The sequence below is a fragment of the Muscardinus avellanarius genome, assembly GCF_963383645.1.
Source record: "Muscardinus avellanarius genome assembly, chromosome: 18".
In the NCBI taxonomy this organism is placed as follows: domain Eukaryota; kingdom Metazoa; phylum Chordata; class Mammalia; order Rodentia; family Gliridae; genus Muscardinus; species Muscardinus avellanarius.
In genome coordinates, this window is record NC_137804.1 from 38,078,547 (window position 1) to 38,100,238 (window position 21,692).

A 21,692-nucleotide genomic window follows, 5' to 3' on the forward strand; every position below is an offset into this window, starting at 1 on the left:
CCACCACGCCTGGCTTATTTTTTATTTTGAACAGGGCCTCACTGAGTTACAGCCCTGAACCTGTGACGCTCCCATCTCAGCCTCCAGAGCACCTGGAATTAAAGGCACGAGCTGCTGTACTTGGCTTGGTGGTGGTGTTGTTATTGATATTATTACTACAGTACTCCGGGGTACTCCACCACTGAGCTACACCCCAGCCCTTTTTATTTTGTTGTGGTACTGGTGATTGAACCCAGGGGTGCTCTACCTCTGAACCATATCTCAGCCCTGTGTTTTGCTTTTTATTTTGAAACAGGGTATTACTGCTTTGCTGATGCCCCGCCAAGGTCCCGAGGCTGATCTCAAACCTGGACCCTCCTGCCTCAGCCTCCCAAGCACTGGAATTACAGGTGTATGCTGCCATATCCGGCTTATTTTTTAGAGAGTCCTGCTGGCCTCAAACTTGCAATACTCCTGCCTCAGCCTCCCGAGTAGCTGGGATTACAGCCATGAGCCATCACGTCTGGCTGGATCAGTTCCATTTTATACAGGAAGAAACTAATGCCAGAGAAGCAAAGCCCATTTCCCCATGTTCCCCAGCTCGGAAAAGGCTGACCTGGACCCTGGTCATAAAAACTTGAGGCTACAGCACTACCCAGTTTTTAAAAAAAGTATGATAGTCAGTTTGGAGTTCATTGTACATTGGGGTGAGGAGGCTGGAAAGGGGCCATTGGGACTGCTTTAAGAATTAGGGTGATAAGCCTGGTGTGGTGGCACACACCTGTAATCCCAGCATTTGGGAGGCTGAGACCGGAGGATCATAGGTTCAAGGCCAACCTCAGTAAATTGGTGAGACCTTGTTTCAAAATAAAAAATAAGCCAGGCTTGGTGGCACCTGCCTCGAATCCAGTACTTGGGAGGCTGAGACAGAAGGATCACAGGTGTGAACCCAGTGAGACCTTGTTTCCAAATAAGAAATAAGATGGGCTGGGAATGTAACACTAAAACAGAATGCCTCTGAGCTCCATCTCCAGCATCACACACACCGAAAAAGAATAAAATAGGGTTTGGGGTATAGCTCAGGGGTAGAATCCCCTGGGTTCCATCCCGCATACCACTAAATAAATAAATATAAATAAACAAACACAAGCCAGGCGTGGTGGCGCGCACTTGTAATCCCAGCATACGGGAGGCTGAGACCGGAGGATCGCGGTTCGCGGACCAGCCTCAGCTACTTAGTGAGGCCCTCTGCAACTCAGTGAGACCCTGTTTCAAAATAAAGAATAAAAATCGGGATAGGGGGAGTAGCTCAAAGGTAGAATGCCCCTGGGTTCTACCCCCAGACTCACAAAAAAATTAGAAAAAATAGGTAAACACAAATAAATAAAAATAAATGGGTCTGGGGACGTAGTTTAGAGGTCGAACACCCTGGCTCAAGCCCCAGTACCCCACCCCAAAGAGCCAGGCGCAAGAGGATGCTGTCCCAGCGCAGCAGCTCTCTTCTTGCTCCTTTGGGGAAGTGGGTTGCCAGGGTGACGGATGCAGACAGCTGAGGTATTGATCCTGGGGTGGGACGCGTCTTGTGAGAGTTCCCCTGCTCAGCAGGACTGATGTCCAGCTGCCGGGGTATAGCAAACGCTCTGGGATCTACATTTTTAGAGAGAGGATCTGGGAAAGCTCTACCCCTCTTCTGGCCACGGGGAGGTACCACCGGGTGGAGGTATCATTGGGCTGAGCCACCTGCTGTGAGGAATTTGGAATCAATTATTTTTTTCTGGTACTAGCGATGGAACCCAGGGGCATTTTACTGCTGGCTGCACCCTCAGCCGCCTTTTTTATTTTTATTTTATTTTATTTGAGTCTTTTTGGAACCAGGGATCAAACCCAGAGCGCCGTACCTGCAAAGCAGGTGCTTTGCCACTGAGCTACAGACCACCCCTCCTTTTATTTTTTGTTTGGAAACAGGGTCTTGCTAGGTTGCAGAGGACTCACTAAGTTGCTGGGGCTGGCCTTGAACCTGCGACCCTCCTTTCTCAGCCTCCCAGGTTCTGGGATTACAAGCGTGCACTCCCATACCTGGCTGCCAGCTACTGTTGAAACAGAAAGTGCTCCTGTCTCTGTTTAGATGGGTGAGCCACTGACAGCATTAGGGAGAGGATGCTTTAAAGGGGAAAGAGAGATGAAGGTAGGAAGGGGGAAGGCAAAAGGAGCAGCAAGAAAAAATGTACAGCACCAGTAGCCTAGAGTGAGACCTGGGCTATGTCTGTGCAGAGGCCTAAGGAATGACCAAGGAAGAGAAGAAGAAAAAATGGAAAGAAAAGAAAAAAGGAAATGTATAAGGCCTCTGAGGGCAGCCAGCCTCATCCTAAGAGAGAATGAAGATAATTTCCTATTATTTTATGATCTCAAAGTTTTATCTTTACCAATCTTATTATTATTATTTTTTATAGTGGATGAATGCATCATGGATCTCCCTGCGCTGGGGATGGAGACTGGGGTGCTCTCCTCCAGCCTTTTGTGTGTGTGTGTGTGGTACTGGGTGTGGAACCTAGGGGCATTCCCTCTCCAAGCTACACCCCCAGCCCCATTCCTTTCCTTTCCTTTCCTTTCCTTCTTTCTGCAGTACTAGGTATGGAACCCAGGGGCATTCTACCTCCGAGCTACACCCCCAACCCTATTTTTCAGTCTTTTTATTTCTTGAAACAGGGTCTCACTGAGTTGCAGAGGGCCTCACTAAGTAGCTGAGGCTGTCCGCGAACCGCGACCCTCCTTTCTCAGCCTCCCAGGTTCTGGGATGACAAGCGTGCGCCCACCCCCACCACGCCCGGCTCTTTTCCCTTTTGCCTTTGGGGCTTGAGCCGGGGGCGCTGGATCTCTGAGCCCGCTGCGGCCCTCCCCGTCGGGGTTTCTGGCCCTCCCCGCCCCCCACTCACTTCCTGCGGCGGGGCCTGCGCTCGCCGTCGGGGCCGGGGGCCGCGTGGCGGTGGCGCCGCCTGCGCTCGCCGTCGGGGCCGGGCCCGGGGCCGTCGTCGCGGGGCCGCGGGCGGCGCTCCCCCGGCTCGTCGCCGCCGGGCCGGCGGTGCGGGTGCGGGTGCGGGTGCGGGTGCGGGTGCGGGTGCGGGTGCGGGTGCGGGTGCGCGCGGTGGCGGCGGGGCTCGCCGTCGGGGCGCGGGCGGCGCGCGGGGTCCCGCGGCGGCTCGGCGTCGCCCTCGCGGCCCGGCTTGCGGGGCTCGTGCGGGCGCGGCGCGGGCTCGGGCGCGCGGCTCTTGTTGGTGTTGTTGTTGCGGTTCTCCTGCGGGTCCACCACGAGCGGCCGGTCCAGGTGCGTCTTGACGTCGGGCCGCAGGTGGCGCGCGTAGGCCGCCGCCCAGCGCTCGTCGGGGTCCGGCTCGCCGTACAGCGCCTCGCGGCTGGCCAGCAGGTTCTGCCGGCGCATCTCGCTGGTGCGCTGCTCCCACACCGACTTGCCCGCCTTCTGGTTCCTCTGCTGCTCCTTCCTGCAACCCAGGCCGGCGGGGTGAGCGGGCCCGACGGGGCGCACGGGGTCCAGGGTCCCCACGTGGGCTGTCTGCCCAGCGCCCACCACGGGTCAAGTGGACACCACCTACCAGCTGCTCTGGGTACCCCCGGCTCGTGGGAAGGGGCTTCTCGGCTCAGCCCCCGCCCCACCCATCTTCAGAATTAACCTCTGGGTCAAAATGTCTCACCCTCTGAGACAGCTGGTGAGAGGAGATGGCCTGCAGTAGGTTCCAAAGCTCCTCAATGTCTGTGACTTTTTTTTTTTTTTTTTTTTTTTGGTGGTGGTGGTGGTACTGGGGATTGAACCTAGGGGCATCCTACCTCTGAGCTACAGTCCTGGCCCTATTTTATTAATTTATCTTTGTGGTACTAGGGGTAAAACCCAGGGGCCTATACCCCTAGCCCTATTATTTATTTATTTACTTACTTATTTGCAGTCCTGGGGATGAAACCCAGGGGCATTCGACCTCCAAGCTACAACCCCTGCCCTATTTTTTATTTTTCAGTCTGAAACAGGGTCTCACTGAGTTGCAAAGGGCCTCACTAAGTAGCTGATCCTGGCCTCAAATCGCAATACTCCTGTCTCGGCCTCCAGAATGCTGGGATCACAAGCGTGCGCCACCACGCCTGGCTTATTTTGTTTATTTGGAAACAGGGCATTGTTAAGTTGCCGAAGCGCTCTTCCTGCTTAGTCTCACAAGGATTGGGGTGACAGGCCTGTGCCACCATGGCTGCCTTGTGTGTTACCCTTTAATCTGAGTTCTGGGTCCCAGGGAGTGAGCAGGGCAGCAACACAGAGCGCCCAGCCGGGCTACTGCCTGTGTGTCCATGGGCCTGGGGTGCGCAGGGGCTTGCAGGAAGCATGGGGGTTTCATAGAGACCCTCCCTTCCTAGTGCTGGGCCCTGAACTCACCTGCCTGAGCCTTCTGGGCTTCCCCTCTACCGTAACCACCGCCTGCTTTGAGGAAGAAAAGCCCCTCCCCATGCCCCATGACTCCTCCCCATCACCCCTTTTCCTCCAGGACACTGGCCTTTGGTGTGGGCCCATTCCTGCCTCAAGACCTTGGCATATGCCACGCCCTCCGCCTGGATGCATCTCCCCCAGGCCTCCTCAATGGCTCTTCTTCAGGGTTGGTTACCTTCTTAGGGAGGCCCTCTCTGGCTAGTTTGTTTAGAATCACCACTCTTGGGGTTGGGGTGTGGCTGGGGGCGGGGCGCTTGCTTAGCACGTGCAAGGCCTGGGTTGCATCCCCGGCACCCCTCAGCCCAGGAGCGCTCCCCTCCCACTGTCCTCCCCAGCTTTATTTTTCTGTTGTCCTATCACCTGCTAACACAATAATTTGCTTCTGTATCTCATTTCTCATCTCTCTCCCTGACTCAAACAGCTCAGCCCGGCTGAGACCCTCCAGGCCGCTGGGACAGCGCTGGGCAGCGCGGGCGCTCGTGGGTGCCGCCGAGCGAGGGCGAGGGCCAGGGTGTCCCTGCAGAGCCCGCTCCTTGGGCCCAGGTCCTTGCCAGGAGGCGTGAGGCCGAGGAGCCCGTGCATCCGGGAAGCACCCACTTACACGGCGATGGACATGTTGGCCGCAGACAGAGGGCTCACTTCCGCCACCTCCTTGGCCTTCTGGAGCGCGAGTTTCTGGTTAGCAGCCTCCTCCTCCTCTTGCTCATCCTAGAAGGAACATGGCGGCCTGGTTCACCAAGCCAGGCCCGGGGCCACCTCTCCCTGCTGCACACCGGGGCGGCCGATCGGAACCCAGCTGCCTGCTCCGAGCCAGTAGCCCACGGCGGTGAAGGGGGACTGCTATGCCCCTCGGAACCAAACTTGCTTTTCCAGCTCATCTTTCCTCTTCTCCTTCCTTCCTTCCTTCCTTCCTTCCTTCCTTCCTTCCTTCCTTCCTTTCTTTCCTTTTCTCTTTCTTTTTTTTTCAATACTGGGGATGGAACCCAGGGGCATTCTACCTCTGAGCTACACACCCAGTCCTATTTTTTATTTTTTAAATTTTGAAACAGGGTCACACTGAGTTGCAAAGGGCCTCACTAAGTAGTAGAGGAGGCTGGCCTTGAACCTGGATCCTCCTGTCTCAGCCTCCTGAACGCTGGGATTACAAGCGTGCGCCACCACGCCCGGCAAACGCTTTGTTTTGATGTCCCCACTAACACTGAGCAGCTCCACATGCAGAAAAGCCTGGTGTCCCAGGGCTCAAGCCATGAGCTGTTGACAGCCCCGGGAGGGGGGATCAGGAGGGGCAACCAGGAGGGTCAGCCATGAACCTGGGTCACAGCCGGCTGCTCAGGGCATGGCTCCTCCGTGGTTGGAGAGGAGGATGGGGTTTTTTAGAAATACAGAAAAAGATGTTCAGGGACCTTAAATCCTCCCACTGTCATGTGGGGCTTGGTTTGTTCAATCAAAAAGCCAGCAACACATGCCAGGCATGGTGGTGCACTCTTGTAATCCCGGCATTTGGGAGGCTGAGACAGGAAGATCACAGGTTCACGGCCAGCCTCAGCTACTTAGAGAGGCCCTCTGCAACTCAGTGAGACCCTGTTTCAAAATAAAGAATTAAGCCGGGTGTGATGGCGCACACCTTCCCAGCATTTGGGAGGCCGAGACAGGAGGATCGCGGTTCATTGACACCTCAGCTACTACTTAGTGAGGCCCTTTGCAACTCAGTGAGACCCTATATCAAAATAAAAAATAGGGCTGGAAACCAGGCGTGGTGGCGCACGCTTGTAATCCCAGCATTTGGGAGGCTGAGACAGGAGGATGGTGGTTCACGGCCAGCCTCAGCTACTTAGTGAGACTCTTTGCAACTCAGTGAGACCCTGTTTCAAAATAAAGAATAAAAATAGGGCTGGGGTGTAGCTTAGAGGTAGATAACCAGTACCACAAAAAAAAAAAAAAAAAAAAAAAAAAGCAAAAGAGAAAGAAAAGAAATGGCTGAAAACAAACCCAACAAAAAGGAGAGGGAAGCCGGGTGCAGTGGTGCACATCTGTAATCCTAGGACCTGGGAGGCTGAGACGGGAGGTTCGCAGGTTCAAGGCCAGCCTCAGCAACTTCGTGAACTCTCAGCAAATAAGAGACCCTGTTTCAAAAATAACCAAAAAATCCAAAGGGGAGTGTAGCTCAGAGGTAGATCGCTGGGTTCAACCCCAATGCCAAAAGAAAAAAAAAAAGTAGTCACGTGGTTGCGGGCAGCTATCAAGAAGCAACTTCCTCGCCTTGGCAATGCTTAGAGCGGACCCTGGGTGTCGGTGTGGCAGCCGGGTCCCCCTCCCAGGCTCACCCCACCCCAGTACTTCTCAGAGCCAGGCCCCTGGGAGACCCGCCTCAGAAACACCACGTGCAGATCTCCAGCTGTGTGCCTCCCGTTCCCCATCCCAAGCTTCCTGGCGCCCTCCTTCTCCTCGGCATTCAGCGCCATCTGAGCACGTTTCCCGCCTTCCCGGCTGCCTCCCCGGCCCGAGTCTTTGACAGGGAGCTTCTTCCTGTCGGCTCACGGCTGCGCCATGGCTCCTGGATGGCCTTGGTGGAAGGAGGTGCCCGAGGCCCTCGTGGAGTGAGTGCTTAAGTGTGGGGTGATTGGGGGGGAGCCCTGCGGGGCTTAGGCTGCCCGCAGGCAGCCATGGCCCAGCGAATGCAGGCTGCGGGCCCAGGGAGGGCCACAGCTCGTCGCAGACCGGGCTGGCCTCCTCCTCTCTCCCTCTGGACATCTGGCCCGGAGAGTGGGCTGCTGGATGAGCTCAGGGCTGGATCTCTTCCCAGTTACATGCCAGCCGGCTGGCCCTGCACCGCCGGGTGCTAGGGATGGCGCAGCCTTCCGGGAGGCAGGGCTGGGAAGTTCTACCCCCGGCCCCCGCCGGGCCGGCAGATGGAGGGTTGGAAGCATCTGCGCAGTTTGGTTCAGTTTCATGGACATGTCGTGAAGCCCTGGCGGCACTGGGGACCGGCACTGGGGACGGGGCCACTGGCTCCAGGGCGGGGAGGGAGACCCGTAAGGCGGCACCTGTTCTTCAGTGTCCCCGGCTGCGGGGTGGCTGAGTCTACCTGTGTCTGGCTCTGGCTCTCACACCCTGTCCCAGGTTGCAGACAGGGCCGCTCCGACACACAGGCCAGATCCGCCCCAGCTTCCTCGCTGGGGTCGTCTGCACAGCGCGCGGCTCTCCAGACACTCCCGACACAAACCTGCGGGCTGGCCACCTCGGGCCATGAACCGAGCTACAGAAAATTGTCACTGCCTCTGTGCCCACGGAGGGAGGCCTGGCCCTCACGCCGGCTTTTGCCCAGATAAATCCGACAGGAGGACCGCGCGGGTTCGAAGCCAGCCTCAGCTACTTAGTGAGGCTCTCAGCAACTTAGTGAGACTCTGTTTCCAAATAAAAATATAAAATAGGTCTGGGAGTATAGCCCGGAGGTAGAAAGCCTCTGGGTTCCACCCCCAGGACCACCCCCCCAAAAAAAAAAAATCCGGCATTACAACCACGAATCAAACTGGTGTTCGTTTCCTAGGGAAGGCTCTCCCCACTCCCGGTTCCCTCTGGCCTCGCTTCCTTGTCTCTGGTCTTGGGGAGGTCCTATCTCCTTCAGTACCTAGTTGTGTGGCAAGGCCTCTCTGGGCATCAGCGTCTCCATCGTGAGATGGAGCTAATAGTGCCTCTCTCTTTCAGAACCGGGGTTGGACGCAGGGGTGCTCTGTCACAGAGCTATACCCCCAGCCCTTTCCGAGACAGGGCCAGTGAAGTTGCCCTGGCAGGACTTGAACTTGTGACCCTCTTGCCTAAAGCTCCCGAGTCACTGGGCTCACAGGCCCGCCCCGACTTGCTGGGCTCCCTCCGTCTGTGGGTGCTGGTACTACACGTACCAGAGGGCGGCTGCATTCCCCCTGGTTGCTATTATTTTGATTTTTATCGATACCTGCGCAGCTTTCTCTCTACCATCTGTGCAAAGCGAGGGGTCTAGTCCAGGCCTGGCCTGGCCAACTCAAGAAAGGCTGCTCTGGCCAGGCGTGGAGGCCACGCTGTCACCGCACGGCCACAGGCTCGGGCCGCCTCAGCCAGCAGTGAGACTCTCATCAACCTAGCGAGACCCTGTTTCAAAATCGAAATTAAAGCCGGGCGTGGTGGCGCACGCTTGTCATCCCCGCACTTGGGAGGCGGAGACAGGAGGATCGCGCAGGTTCGAAGCCAGCCGCGCTGGCGTAAGAGACCCTGTTTCAAAAATATAAAATAGGTCTGGGAGTGTAGCCCGGAGGTAGAAGGGCTTCCAGGAACCCCAGTACCACCAAAAAAAAAAAAAAAAAAAAAAAAAATCGAAATTAAAAAGGGCTGGGGTGTCGCTCAGAGGTCGAATGCCCCTAACCCCCCGCCCCCTGCCAAGGGTACTTGATCGATCACTTAGTTTCTACCAGAACCTTTTTCAGAGCGCTTGACAATTGTAATGTTCTAAAGAGCGGTTGCTGTGATCGTGTTATCACCCCATGGGGGCAGGTATTTCTGCCTTTCTGAGCCTCAGTTTTCTGTCCTGCAAAAGGGAGGCCGCAGTTGTGCCAGGCACATGAACATCAGATACTTGTTTACTTGGAAGGGAAGTCCAGAGGGCGTTCCACCTGGCCAGCTCGGGGCGTGCGGGGCACAGGTGAAGGGCCAAGGAGCCTCCGCGTCCTGGGCAGGCTACGTGTGTGTGTGTGTGTGTGTGTGTGTGTGTGGTATTGGGGATGGAACCCAGGGACATTCTACCTCTGAGCTACACCCCCACTATTTTTATTCTTTTTTTGAAACAAGGTCTCACAAAGTCGTGGAAGGCCTCACTAAGTAGCTGAGGCTGGCCATGAACCTGCGATCCTCCTGTCTCAGCCTCCCAAGGGCTGGGATTACAGGCCACCATGCCTGGCCTGTTTTTTTTTTTTTTTTTTGGTGGTACTGGGGTTCCTGGAAACCTTTCTACCTCCAGGCTACTCTCCCAGACACCTATTTTATACTTTTTTTTTTTTTTTTGAAAAAGGGTCTCTTCGAACTGCGGGATCCTCCTGTCTCCGCCTCCCAAATGCAGGGATTACAAGCGTGCACCACCACGCCCGGCTGTTTTGTTTTTTTTTAAGTGCTGGGGATTGAACCTAGTGGCATTCTACCTTTGAGATGCACCGTCAACCCTTTTTAGTTTTTGTTTTTATTTTATAAAAGCAAAGTCTTGCATAGTTCCTGAGAGCCTACGTGCTGAGGCTGGTTTCAAACCTGTGAACCTCCTGTCCCAGCCTCCCACATACTGGGATTATAAGTATGTACCACTACACCCAGCTCAGGCAGGCTACTTTTTTATCTGTTCCCAACCCACTCTCTGCCCTGCTAGGAGGCTGAGCTACTGTATCACGTAGGTCCATGAGGCTTCTGCTGGCCCCCGGCAGGCTGTCGGCGGAGGCCAGAGGGGGAAAGGCGCTTACCCGCCGCTCAGCATGCCTTGGCATGGCTCCTGATGCCCTGAAGCCGCGGGGCGGGTGTCGGCCCCTTTCCCCAGCTCTGACCGCCCGTGAGCCACCTCCCCGTGGCCACCCGTGAGATGGTGGCGGCGCGCTAGCCGGGGCTGCGGCCTCCGGGGCCGGCCTACTCCCCAGAGCTGCCATCTGTTCCCCTCTGCTTCTGCTCCCCCATTCTGCCCTCTCTGCTGTGGAACTGGCTGGCTGAGGGTTGGGTGTGTTTTTTGGGAGGAGGGGGAGGCCATTTCTCCCCACAGGGTGTGGCAGCCTGGGGCACAAAGCTCTGGGGGGGGGTCCCCGTGTCCCGCCCACCCACGCAGTCCTGATCAGTCGCCAGAGGGGGCGACTTTGCCAGGCCCGTCCCCCGCCTGCAGACCTTGGTGAGCTCCTGGGCGTTGGCCAGGTTGTCCACGGCGATGGCCAGGAACACGTTCAGGAGGGTGTCTGCAAGCGCCGGAGTCAGGAAAAGCAGCCGTTGCCGCCACCCCGGGACCCCAGCGCCGGGGTCTCGGTGCCAGCCCCGGAGCCGCTCCAGGGCCGGAAGCCCAGGCCCCACCCCAGCCCCGCGGAGGATACAGTTCCCGAAGAGGGTCAGGACGATGAAATAGATGGAGAACACCATGCCGCCCTGCACGCCGCCCTGTGACTTGATGCCGTCGTACATGACCTCGTTCCAGTCCTCGCCCGTCAGGATCTGAAAGCGGAGGGACAGACCAGCCGCCCCGCTCAGCTGCGGGAGGAACCGGCCGCCCAGTCCCCGCCCGGCTGGCGGACCAGACCCCAGGCTTCCTGTCAGCTCCTCGGGACTTGAGCGTTTGCAAGTGGGAAGGGCTGTCCCTACGTGAGGGGCGCTCAGCCTGGCTTCTAGGAAAAAGGGGGGTCCTCAGGGAGGCCAAGCCTTGCTGTACCTCGGAAGGGGATTCTCCCCTGCTCCGAGAGGATTTTTCTAGGAATGGGATTCTGTTCCTTTCAAGTTCAGATATGGACGTCGTAACTCCCAATGGTCCATCTCCCGACAGGTGCTGGACCCTCTAGGAGGTGATTAGGGTTGGCTGGGGTCATGAGGATGGAGCCCTCATGATAGGACTAGTGCCCTTCAACCATGAGAAAGAAACAGGCGTGCTGGTGTGTGCCAACAACCCCAGTACTCGGGAGGCTAAGATGGGGGGCGGGTCACAGGATCACTACAGCCTCAGCAAGTAGGGAGACTTTAAGCAACCTAGTGAGACCTTCATTCAAAAGATAAAAAATAAAAAAAAAAATAAAAAGGGCTGGGGTATAGCTTGGAGGTAGAATGCCTGGGGTTAATTCCCAGGATCAAAACAAAAGAAACAAGCTGGGCGTGGTGGCTCACGCTTGTAATCCCTGCGCTTGGGAGGCGGAGACAGGAGGATCTCCAGCCAGCTGGCTTAAAAGACCCTGTTTCAAAAAAAAAAAAAAAAAATATATATATAGTAGGTCTGGAGGAAGAAGGGTTTCCAGGAACCCCAGTGCCACCAAAACAACAACAACAACAACAACAACAACAACAACAAAACAAACAAACAATATATCATGGTGTGTGTCTTTCTGTCTCTGTCACACACACACACACACACACGCGCGCGTGAGCATACTCCTCAGCCCGCCTCAAGCCAGGACACTCCGAAGACCATCGTGGACACGTGACAAAGAGACGTCACCAGCACACCCAGCCCCCCCGACACCAAGCCTTGGGCTGCCGGCCGCTGCTGCCGGAGCCCCCGGGCTCTGGTTTGCGTTTTGGAAACTCAAATAGACCTAAATGAGTCTTAACATTGCCCTGCACTCTGCACGTGCTCAGAGTGACGGAGCTACTGTGAGCCAAGTATGAATTCGGGGCACCCTGGGGGGCCCCCCAAGCAGATCCTGGAGGAGCAGTGTGCACAGGGATGTTGTATTCGGGTGCGATCGTCAGAGTGCACCCGCAGAGCTCGGGCGCTTCCTGAGGACGTCTCCGCCAGGGCCTCCCTGATGGAGAGCTGGTCCTACGTGTTCTTCAGTAAACACAAAGTCTCTGGTCTAATTTCTAGATCTTTGATCCATCTTGAGTTGACTCCCGAGCAGAGTGAGAGGTAGGGATTCCATTCTTCTATATATGGATAACCGGTTTTTCCAGCATCATTTGTGGAAAAGACTATCTTCTCTAATGTATGAGACCCCCAAAGCTTAGAAAATAAATCCAAGATCTATAAATGGGAAGGCATCAAATGAAAAAGCTTCTGTGCAGCAAAGGGACCAATCGAGAGTCCGAGGAGAGAGCCTACGGAGTGGGAGAAAATCTTTGCTAGCTACTGCTCTGATGGAGGGCTAGAATATATAAAGAATTCAAAAACTTAACGCCCAAACCCCAAGTAACCCAATGAAAAATGGGCAACTGGCTGGGTGTGGTGGCAAATGCCTGTAATCCTTGTACTTGGGAAGCAGCCCCAGCAACTTAGCCGGGCTCTCAGCAAGTCAGTGAGACCCCGCTTCCAAATAAATAAAACAGAGCTGGGGGTGTAGCTTGAAGGTAGAATACCTTTGGGTTCCATCCCCGATGAAACACACACACACACACACACACACACACACACACACTTGAAATAAAAAGAACTACAAATGACCAATAAATACATGAAAAAAAGGTTCAACATCATTAGTCATCAGAGAAATGTAAATCAAAACAACACTGAGATTCCATCTAAGTCCGGTTAGAATGGCGTTCATCAAGAACACAGTAATAAAATGCTGGCGAGGCCTTGAGGAACCGGGACCTTACACGCTGTTGGTGGGATCACGAGCCAGTGCTCCCACGGGGATCAGTGAGGAGGTTCCTCAAAAGACCGAGACTGGAACCAGCCCGTGACCCCGCGATGTCACTCCCTGGTATCTTCCCAAAAGAATCAGTCAGAATACTGTATTAGATGCATATTATGCGCATGTCCATGTTTACAGCAGCGCAACTCACAACAGCCACATTATAGAACCCACTTAGGTGTCTGTCAACGCTTAAAGAAAATGTGGTATATACACCAGAGTTTGACTCAGCCATAAAAAGAACAAAATTATGTCACTTGTAGGAAAATGGGTGGAACCAGAGACTGTCATAGCAGGTGGGGTCAGCCAGTCTCAGAGTCATGGTTTCTCTCATACGTTAGAGAGAAAACAGAAAGAGAAGGGACTCCAGGTACCTGAGGAGGGAGGCCAGAGAATGGAGGACGGGGTCAGTGAAGGGAAGGGGGAGGGAAAGCGGACGAGGAAGGGAAGTTTTGATAAAGAGTCCCTGCTCCCAGTCTCACTAGGGGGTGTGGGGAGGGTGGGGAGGGCGGAGGGAGCCGCAGGGAAACACAGGTGTGGTAGGCATGTTGGGATCACTCCTGAACCGCTGAGAAAAGGGGGCTTCGGGGAGGCCCTCGAGGGCTCCGCGGGGCGCAGACGGAGGGGCGTGGCCCGCCTTGGGGGCGTCATACCTGAAACACTGTCATTATTGCTGCTGGAAAAGTGTCGAAATTGGTGGGAGGAGTCCCTTCATCGAAATTAAACCTGTGGGGACGACACAGACACTCGGCCTCAGCCCCGCCCCTGGGGGCTCTGAGGGCTGGGCGTGGCATCCCGTTTCCCAGGCAACCTCTCCAGCATCTCTGTGCCCTGGGCGCACTGAGTGGTACCCAGCGCCCCGCCCACCTGGTCTAGGGCCACAAAGAAGGCAGCGTGCGTGACTGAGGCGGGTGCGGCCCCCTCCCCACGGGGGAACAGAGGGGGAGATGTTCCTCCATACTCACTGGCCGCCAAAGAGCTGCATTCCCAGGAGGGCGAAGACGACAATGAACAGGAAAAGCAGGAACAACAGACTGATGATGGACTTCATGGAGTTCAGAAGAGAGACGACCAGGTTTCGGAGAGATGCCCAGTACCTGCCGGCAGGGGCGGGTGAGGGGCAGGCCGGGTGCCCCCCCGATCCCTTGTCAGAGCGCCAGGGAAGTCCAAACACTTACTTTGTGACTTTGAAAATACGCAATAACCTGAGAGCCCGTAAAACACTAATTCCGAAGGATGTGCCCGGCTTGATGACAGCCCAGATGACTTCGAAGATGCTCCCGATGATGACCTGGGACACAGAACGGGGCCTCAGGTGCCTGGCTCCAGCCCCTCCACAGCGCCCACCTGCAGACGTGTGCAGGCCGGGCCCGGGACTTTCTTTTCTCTCACTCTTCTTTTTGTGGCACCGAGGATTGGACCCAGTGGCATTCTACCTCTGAGCTACAACCAGGGGCATTCCACATCTGAGCTACACCCCCAGCCCTATTTATTTATTTATTTACTTATTTATTTATTTTGCGGTACTGGGGATGGAACCCAGGGCATTCTACTTCCGAGCTACACCCCCAGCCCCATTTTTTATTCTTTATTTTGAAACAGGGTCTCATGAGTTCCAAAGGGCCTAAGTAGTAGCTGAGGCTGTCCTCAAACAGCGATCTTCCTGTCTCAGCCTCCCAAATGCTGGGATTACAAGCGTGCGCCACCACGCCTGGCTTATTATTATTATTATTATTATTATTATTATTATTATTATTATTTTGGTGGTCCTGGGGTTCCTGGAAACCCTTCTACCTCTGAGCTACACTCCCAGACCTATTTTATATTTTTATTTGGAAACAGGGTCTCTTAAACCAGCAAGGCTGGCTTCGAACCTGCGCGATCCTCCTGTCTCCGCCTCCCAAGCGCGGGGATTACAAGCGTGCACTACCATGCCCGGCTTATTATTATTTTTTGAAACAGGGTCTCACTAAGTTGCTGAGAGCCTTGCTAAGTTGCTGAGGCTGGTTGCAAACCTGTGATCCTCCTGTTGAAACAGCTGAAGTTAACATTTCACACATACTGAGATTACAGGGGTGCCCCACTGCGCCCAGCACCCCTGGCCTTTTCTCTTTAATTAATTAATTTGGCACTGGGGATTGAATCCAGGGGTGTTCTACCTCTGAGCTATACCCCCAGCCCTATATTTTATTCTTAATTTTGAAACAAGGTCTCACTAAGTTGCAGAGGGTCTCACTAAGTAGCTGAGGCTGGCCGCGAACCGCGATCCTCCCAAGTATCGGGGTTACAGGTGTGCGTCACCACACTCAGCATATGTTTATTCTTTGAAACAGGGTCTCCCTAAGTTGCTGAGAGCCTTGCTAAGTTGCTGAGACTGGCCTTGAACTTGCAATTCTCCTGTGTCAGCCTTCCAAACACTAGGATGACAGGTATGTGTCACCACACCTGGCTTCTCTCTCTCTTTTTAATTTAGTAAAAGCTCACACAGAGGCTGGAAGTGTAGTTCACTGGTTAGTGATTGCCTAGCATGTATGAAGCCCTGGGTTCCATCCCAGCACCAAAAAAATATTTTTAAAAATGCCCGGACAGGCCTGAGAGTACCTGAATCACACAGCGATAAAAGGACCGCCCAGGCCTATGACTACCATGTCAAGATATGGGGTGAGGCCACATTCGAGGCGTCCAGAGACCCCGAGACATAACCCACACCCTGACTTCTGTAATGATCATTTATTTCCTTACTCTTAGAAAATTGATGTGAAATTCACATAACAACATACACCTTTTTATTTTTCTTTGTATACTGGGGATGAAAACCAGGGGCATTTTATCTCAGAGCTACACCCCAAGCCCTTTTTATATTTTTACTTTGAAACAGGGTCTCGCTAAGTTGTTGAGGCTGGCCTCAAACCTGCAATCCTTCTATCTCAGCCTCCCAAGTATTGGGGTGACGGGTGAGCTCCACCCCGCCTGGCTGAACGAGTCCTTCGAGGTGCACAATTCAGGGGCCTTTAGTAATTCATAACGCTGGACAGCAGTCGCCTCCAGACCATTCCAAACATTTTCCATCAACCCCGAAAGAAGCCCTGAGCCCTCGGCCAGCCGGCAGCCACCCCCTGCCCAGCACCGGGCCACCTCGATCCGCTTCCTGTCTCGATGACCCGTCGGTTCTGGGTGTTTCGAGTAGTGGAATTACACAGCAGGTGCCCTCTCGTGTCTGGCTCCCCTTCCGACCACCCTTTGAGGTCCTCGTCTTTCTAAAGTATCCAGGCATTATCCCTAAGCAACAGAGCTCACAGCTGCCTAGCTGAAGGTTGCACAAACTAGAGATCCAGTTCTGAGCATCTGCCCCAGCTGTACACTGTTTCATAAATGACAGGGGGCCCTGTTGTGGGGTGAGGCTCTTATGGGCTGCCTTTCACTGTTGTAGGACATTCCATCACGGTGTTCCCCCACTTCTGATGGGGCTGTGTCTCTATAACCAATAAAAATGGAAAGTATCATACTTTATTTATCAAGCTTTTTTTTTTTTTGGCAGTACTAGAATTGAACTCAGGGATGCTCTACCTCTAAGTTGCATCCCCAACTCTTTTGATTTTTTATTATGGGACAGGGTCTTGCCAAGTCTCCCAGGCTGGCCTTGAACCTGAAATCCGTCTGCCCCAGCCTCCAGTGGCTGGGATGCGCCACCGCAACTGGCGAAGTGGACGCCAACCTGTGTGGTATCTGTCACCATCTAACCTGTGCGGTACCCGTCTAACCTGTGTGGTATCCGTCACCGTCTAACCTGTGTGGTACCCGTCTAAGCTGTGCGGTACCCGTCTAAGCTGTGCGGTACCCGTCTAAGCTGTGCGGTACCCGTCTAACCAGTGCGGTACCCGTCTAAGCTGTGCGGTACCCGTCTAACCAGTGCGGTACCCGTCTAAGCTGTGCGGTACCCGTCTAACCAGTGCGGTACCCGTCTAAGCTGTGCGGTACCCGTCTAACCTGTGCGGTACCCGTCACAGAGCTGCGGCTACTCAGCATCACAATGGAGTCTATGACGCCGACTGCTAGCTGGGGAAAAGATCAAAACTGGAAGTATGGTTTCTACTAAAGCACACTGCTTCTGCAAAGTTGGAAAAATCTCAAGCTGTTGTAAACCAAGCCATTGTCAGCCAAACCGCGGCAAGTCAAGGACTTTCTGCACATGGGGATGACAGAGTTTCTCCGTTCTGCTGCAAAAGGGGACCTGGCTACAGGGTCTCGGAGCTATTATAAAATATGTGAGCTGGGTGTGATGGTGCAGGCCTGTTATCCCTGCACTTGGGAGGCTGAGACAGGAGGATCTCAGGTTCAAGGACAGCCTCAGCAAGTAGTGAGACTATCTCCAATCTAGTGAGACCCTGTCTCAAAATAAAAATAAAATAGGGCTGGGGGTGTAGCTCAGAGGTAGAATGCCCCTGCATTCAATTCTCAGTAACAAAAATAAGTGCGGGGCGTGGTGGCGCAGGCTTATAATCCCTGCACTTGGGAGGCTGAGACAGGAGGATCACAGTTTGAGGACAGCCTCAGCTACTTAGTGAGACCCTGTAAGTGAGACCCTGCTAGTGAGACTCTGTTTCCAAATAAACTATAAAATAGGTCTGGGAGTATAGCCCGGAGGTAGAAAACCCCTGGGTTCCACCCCCAGTACCACCAAAAACAAAACAAAACAAAAAAAGTACATACGTAAAGAATGTTACTAAGACACTTAAGTAAACAATGTTACTAAGAACTTTTTTTTTTCTTTTTGGTGCCGGTGGAACCCAGGCCTCACGCACCCTAAGCAAGCACTGTCCCCTGAGTCACACTCCCAGCCTGAGCCTTTTTTATTTTTAAATGAAAAGAAATTATTCTATCTTTTGTGGTACTGGGGTTGAACCTAGGCACTCAACCATGGAGCCACATCCCGGTGCCCTTTTTGTTCTTTTTACTTTGAAAAGAAGAATTACTGGATTGCTGAGGGCCTCACTACATTTTAAAGGCCAACCTCCAACTTGTGCTCCTCCTACCTCAGCCTTCGGAGCCCTGGGACTCAGAAGCACGTGCCGCCACGCGGGCTAAGACATTGGCTTTATTCTTTAAATATTTGAGTCTTTATGTAGGTGAGCTCTGTGTGTATTTTGTTTACATCCTCCAAGAACGTGGAACTTTCCACAGGGCAGAAATATCAGTTTCTTGATTCAGTGTCATTAAGAATTATTTGCCTGTAAGCCGGGCATGGTGGCGCACACTTGTAATCCCAGCATCTGGGAGGCTGAGACCGGAGGATCGCGGTTGGCGGACAGCCTCAGCTACTTAGTGAGGCCCTCTGCGACTCAGTGAGACCCGGTTTCAAAATAAAGAACTAAAAAATAGGAGGTAGAATGCCCTTGGGTTCCATTCCCAGTACAGGGGGAAAAAAAAAAAAAAAGAATTATTTGCCAGTAATCCCAGCAACTTCAAAGGCTGAAGCAGGAGGATTACAAGTTTGAGGCCAGCCTCAAGAAACCCTGAACCAAACCAAGCGAAACCAGACAAACATATATGCTTTCTGAGATGACTCAGATTGCAGCACCTAATTCTGGCTGCTTTGTTTCAGGTATTTTCCACTTATTTGCTAAAACCTGCTCTGGTTTGGATCTTAAACATCCCCAAAGGCCCATCTGTTACAGGTTTGGTCCCTAGGGTTATGCTATTGGGAGGTGGAGGGACCTTTAAGAGGCGGGGCCTGGCGGGAGGTCCTCAAGTCATTGGGCGTGTGCCCTTGATGGAGACTGAGGCACCTGGCCATGGAGCAAACAGTTTGCTCCACCTGTGTAGACCTCACCACAGCCCCAAAGCAATGGATCCAACCGATTACGGACAAGAACCTCCAAAACTGTGAGTCCAAGCAAACCTTTCTTCTTTATAAGGCAATTGTCTCAGGTGTTTTGTTATAGTACTAGAAAGCTGACTAACACCAAAAGCTCTCATTTTATTCCCAGCTGCGGGGACATTCTTGTCTGTGTCTCCAAGGACAAGACAGGAGTTTATGTCTTGTCCCTGTTTCTTTGAGCTTAATTTTGAGAGGTGAAATTTCTGTGTCACCCACCTCTGCTGTCCAAAGACAGTTAATAGATTCCCCTCCCTGTGACAGTGGCCGGAAGCTCTGGCGCGCCCCCTATTACTTCTGTGTACATCTCAGGCTCCAATATCCAGGGCAACTGTACCTCTTCCTGCTTGATGTCTCCAGGAATCGGCCATTCTAGGCAAGAGCTGGGACAAGGAGCTCCACGGGAGCAGAGCACTTACCCCACAGTCAAAGCAGTTGAAGGACGAGTGAAAATAAGGGCGTGTTCCGAGCCCGTACATCTTTATAAACATTTCGGACATAAAGAGTCCTAGGAAAATGAATTCTGCATAGTCTAGAAGGGAGAAGGAAAAAAGAGAGAGGAGATTAGGTTTGCTAGGGGTGAAGCGTCTGAGGCAACTCGAATTTCTTCTGTTAAGAGCAACTCTGGTCCTTGGGAGGCTGAGACAGGAGGACTGCAGATTCAAGGCCAGCCTTAGCAACTTAGCCAGGCTCTCAGCAATTTGGTGAGACCCTGTTTAAAAAAAAAATCAAAAGAATTGGGGCTGTAGCTCAGAGGTAGAATGGCCCTGGCTTCAATTCCCAGGATCAAAAAAAGAAAAAAATTAAATAAAAAAAGAAAAAGCAACTCTGTTCCTAGCTGGCCTGGCAGAGGGAGGGAGAGAGGGACGGGGGGAGAGGGGAGAAAAAAGAAAGGAAGAAAGGAGGGGAAGAAAAAGAGGGGGAAAGAAGGAGGGAGGGAGAGAGACAGAGGAGGATCTTTGACAGCCTTGACCAAAGGTTACGCAAGACTTCCCATGAGCCTCGGCTTCCCTTCTATTAAAAGGACACGTGTTTCTTATTCTCCAACCAACCAATCTCAGGCCAATCTTTTTTCTCTGGGGGGGGGGTACTGAGGATTGAACCCAGGGGAAACCTATCTCTGAGCTACCCCCTAGCCCTATTTTATGTTTTGTTTTGAAACAGGGTCTTGCTAGGTTGCTGACAGTCTCACTAAGTTGCTTAGTATTTTGTTAGAGGAGCATAAACTCTTATGACGGTGATCAAGAGTGCCGGGCAGACGCTGCTTTTAACACGCGGTTCGAGCTGATGGTCAAGGTCCTTTACATAAAATTTTCATCAAAATCTCCCCTCGTTTGTATAACTCTGCAGAGCTCCTAGTGGCCGAGAGAAACTCTGTGGTCTTTAGGGACTGAAATATCAGCAAAGGAAATCTGTCTAGAACATCTGGCCCCTTCCAGGACCCACCAGAAACAACCGTACAAGAACTGAAGGATGTTGCGCTGCTCTCCCTGGTTACCATGGGAACACAGCAGCCAGAGATGCAGGACCTGAGCGCATCACTCGTCCATCACGGGAGGGTCAGGAGGAACGCCCGGCTTCCGCCCAGTTCCAAGGAGGCGTCTGAGAGCCGGCGAATCGCTACGCCTCACTGATTTCTACACATCTTGACCGCTCTGGGACTGAGCGGCACCTCAAAATCAGCGTGTCCTAGTTGAGATGCGACAGTGTTTGTTAGCGGCACAGACAATCAAAGAGCGCCTCACGAGGGAAGACCTCCGAGGCCGACGGGCCTGGTAAAACTTGCCCGAGGTCACGCGCTGAGTGAGAGGGTGGCAGGCGCTGAGGATTCAGGTCACGCGCTGACCAGAATAGGATCTGTTACCAGATGCAGCTTGGACGCTAAAGTCTAACTGCCCGGTTCATAGACTGGCTCCATCCCTTACTAGCCGTGCGACCCTGGACCCGTTACTTAACGTCTCTGTGCCTCTGTTTTACCAACTGAGAAGTGACGATAATTCAAGTAACATTATAGGCAGCAAGGCTCCAGACAGGAAGTCCCAACCCCCTGCTCCTAAACCAGGACAGACGGCAAAGTGATTAGCGGGAGAAGACAGGTGCTTAAAAATAGAAGACGGAGAGGTCAGAACCAGAAGCGAGGAGCCCTGGTTTGTCAGAGACTCCGGAGGGACCGAATGCAATCACCGAGGCTGGAACTGGGTCAGGACTGTTAAAAGGGGACCCGGTCCCTAGGGTGTCGAAGGGTGTCCTGGGGGGGCGCCGGCACTGTGACTGGGGACAACGACCCGGGCTCTAGGGCTCCTCTAGGTCAAGTACTCGGCTTTCTTTTCTGACTCTCCCAGGTCAGTTCTGAATCAGGTTCGGGACACGGCAAATAAGCCAGACCAGGCAACCGACGCGAGGGGAGGGAAGGCAGGAGCCGAAGAGGCTCCGGCAAGTCCCCACCTGGCTCCGGAGCCAGAGCTGGAGGGGCTGGGGCCCCGCGGAGCCCCCCTCGGCGGCCCCTGCGGCCTCAGCTTCTCCCCAGCCCGCCTCGAGGGGGGCGCTGTCCCACGGGGAGGAGAGGACAGCCTCGAGGGTCCGGCACCAATACGAGAGCGCGATGCTCTCCCCTTCCTTGGGTGGGGGTCTTCCCGGAAGGGATCCCAGACACGAGGAGGCCAGAAGGGGCTACGCAGGAAGTAGAAACGAGGCCGAAAGTTGGAGCAAAGGGGCCGGTGGTCACAGTGAGCAGACGAGACGGGAGCGAGGCCACTTCCCGATTCTAAAGGACCTCCGTCTCCCAGCTAGAGACGCCTATGGAAATTAAGTGTTTGTTTTTGCTTCTTTTCTTTATTTTTAATTTTACTTATTTATTTTTTCTGTGTGATACTGGGGATCGAATCCAAGGGTGTTCTAACTCTGAGCGGTACCGCGCCCCCAGTCCTGTTCTACTGTTTATTTTGAAACGCGGTTGCACTAAGTTTCACTGGGCCTCGAGCTGCTGAGGCTGTCAGGAACCTGCGATCCCCTTGTCTCGGTCGGTATCCTA

At 53.7% G+C, this 21,692-nt stretch overlaps 1 protein-coding gene across 1 annotated transcript in view; it reads right to left on the reverse strand.

Moving 5' to 3' along the window:
* CACNA1A (calcium voltage-gated channel subunit alpha1 A) overlaps nucleotides 1-21,692 on the reverse strand; it is a gene marked incomplete at its 3' end in the record, with an annotated part of 264,971 nt that overhangs the window by 78,762 nt on the left and 164,517 nt on the right. The window contains exons 13-20 of the mRNA XM_080715384.1: nucleotides 19,081-19,193; nucleotides 13,965-14,077; nucleotides 13,752-13,883; nucleotides 13,440-13,512; nucleotides 10,546-10,663; nucleotides 10,346-10,413; nucleotides 5,064-5,170; nucleotides 2,913-3,476 (exon numbers count right to left, since the gene is read on the reverse strand). Coding sequence (XP_080571510.1) covers nucleotides 2,913-3,476; nucleotides 5,064-5,170; nucleotides 10,346-10,413; nucleotides 10,546-10,663; nucleotides 13,440-13,512; nucleotides 13,752-13,883; nucleotides 13,965-14,077; nucleotides 19,081-19,193 — 1,288 coding nt within the window. The remainder of the gene's footprint in view (nucleotides 1-2,912; nucleotides 3,477-5,063; nucleotides 5,171-10,345; nucleotides 10,414-10,545; nucleotides 10,664-13,439; nucleotides 13,513-13,751; nucleotides 13,884-13,964; nucleotides 14,078-19,080; nucleotides 19,194-21,692) is intronic.